The following is a 280-nucleotide window of genomic DNA, read 5'->3' on the forward strand; positions in this document are numbered from 1 at the left end:
CAAGATGAAGAAGACGAAGAAGACACGAGAAGAGCCTTCGCTCTAGACAGGGGGATGGGGAGTAGAAATGGAGTCAACCAAGTAAGGAGGAGGAGGATACGTCGAGTGTTCAAGAAACGAGAGAGAAAGAAAAGACTATCTCTCTACTCTGTGAGAAGTCTCCTCGGCTTATATTCGGATAAGCAAGTGAAAGGAAGGAAATATTTGACTTGTTCTTTCTTTCGATGTTTCTACAGGAAGACAAGGATGGTTATCCTCGCAAGATAGATAGATAGATTAA

At 42.5% G+C, this 280-nt stretch overlaps 1 protein-coding gene across 1 annotated transcript in view; it reads left to right on the forward strand.

Annotated features, from left to right (window-relative positions):
* The window catches only part of CSUI_002113 (eukaryotic initiation factor- epsilon), a gene marked incomplete at its 3' end in the record, with an annotated part of 10,501 nt that overhangs the window by 7,582 nt on the left and 2,639 nt on the right, over nucleotides 1-280 (forward strand). Inside the window, exon 6 of the mRNA XM_068062315.1 lies at nucleotides 1-81. This exon is cut by the window's left edge and continues 612 nt beyond it. Within this exon, the coding sequence (XP_067925707.1) occupies nucleotides 1-81 (81 nt within the window). The remainder of the gene's footprint in view (nucleotides 82-280) is intronic.

This window comes from Cystoisospora suis (assembly GCF_002600585.1).
Source record: "Cystoisospora suis strain Wien I chromosome Unknown contig_884, whole genome shotgun sequence".
Lineage (NCBI taxonomy): Eukaryota > Apicomplexa > Conoidasida > Eucoccidiorida > Sarcocystidae > Cystoisospora > Cystoisospora suis.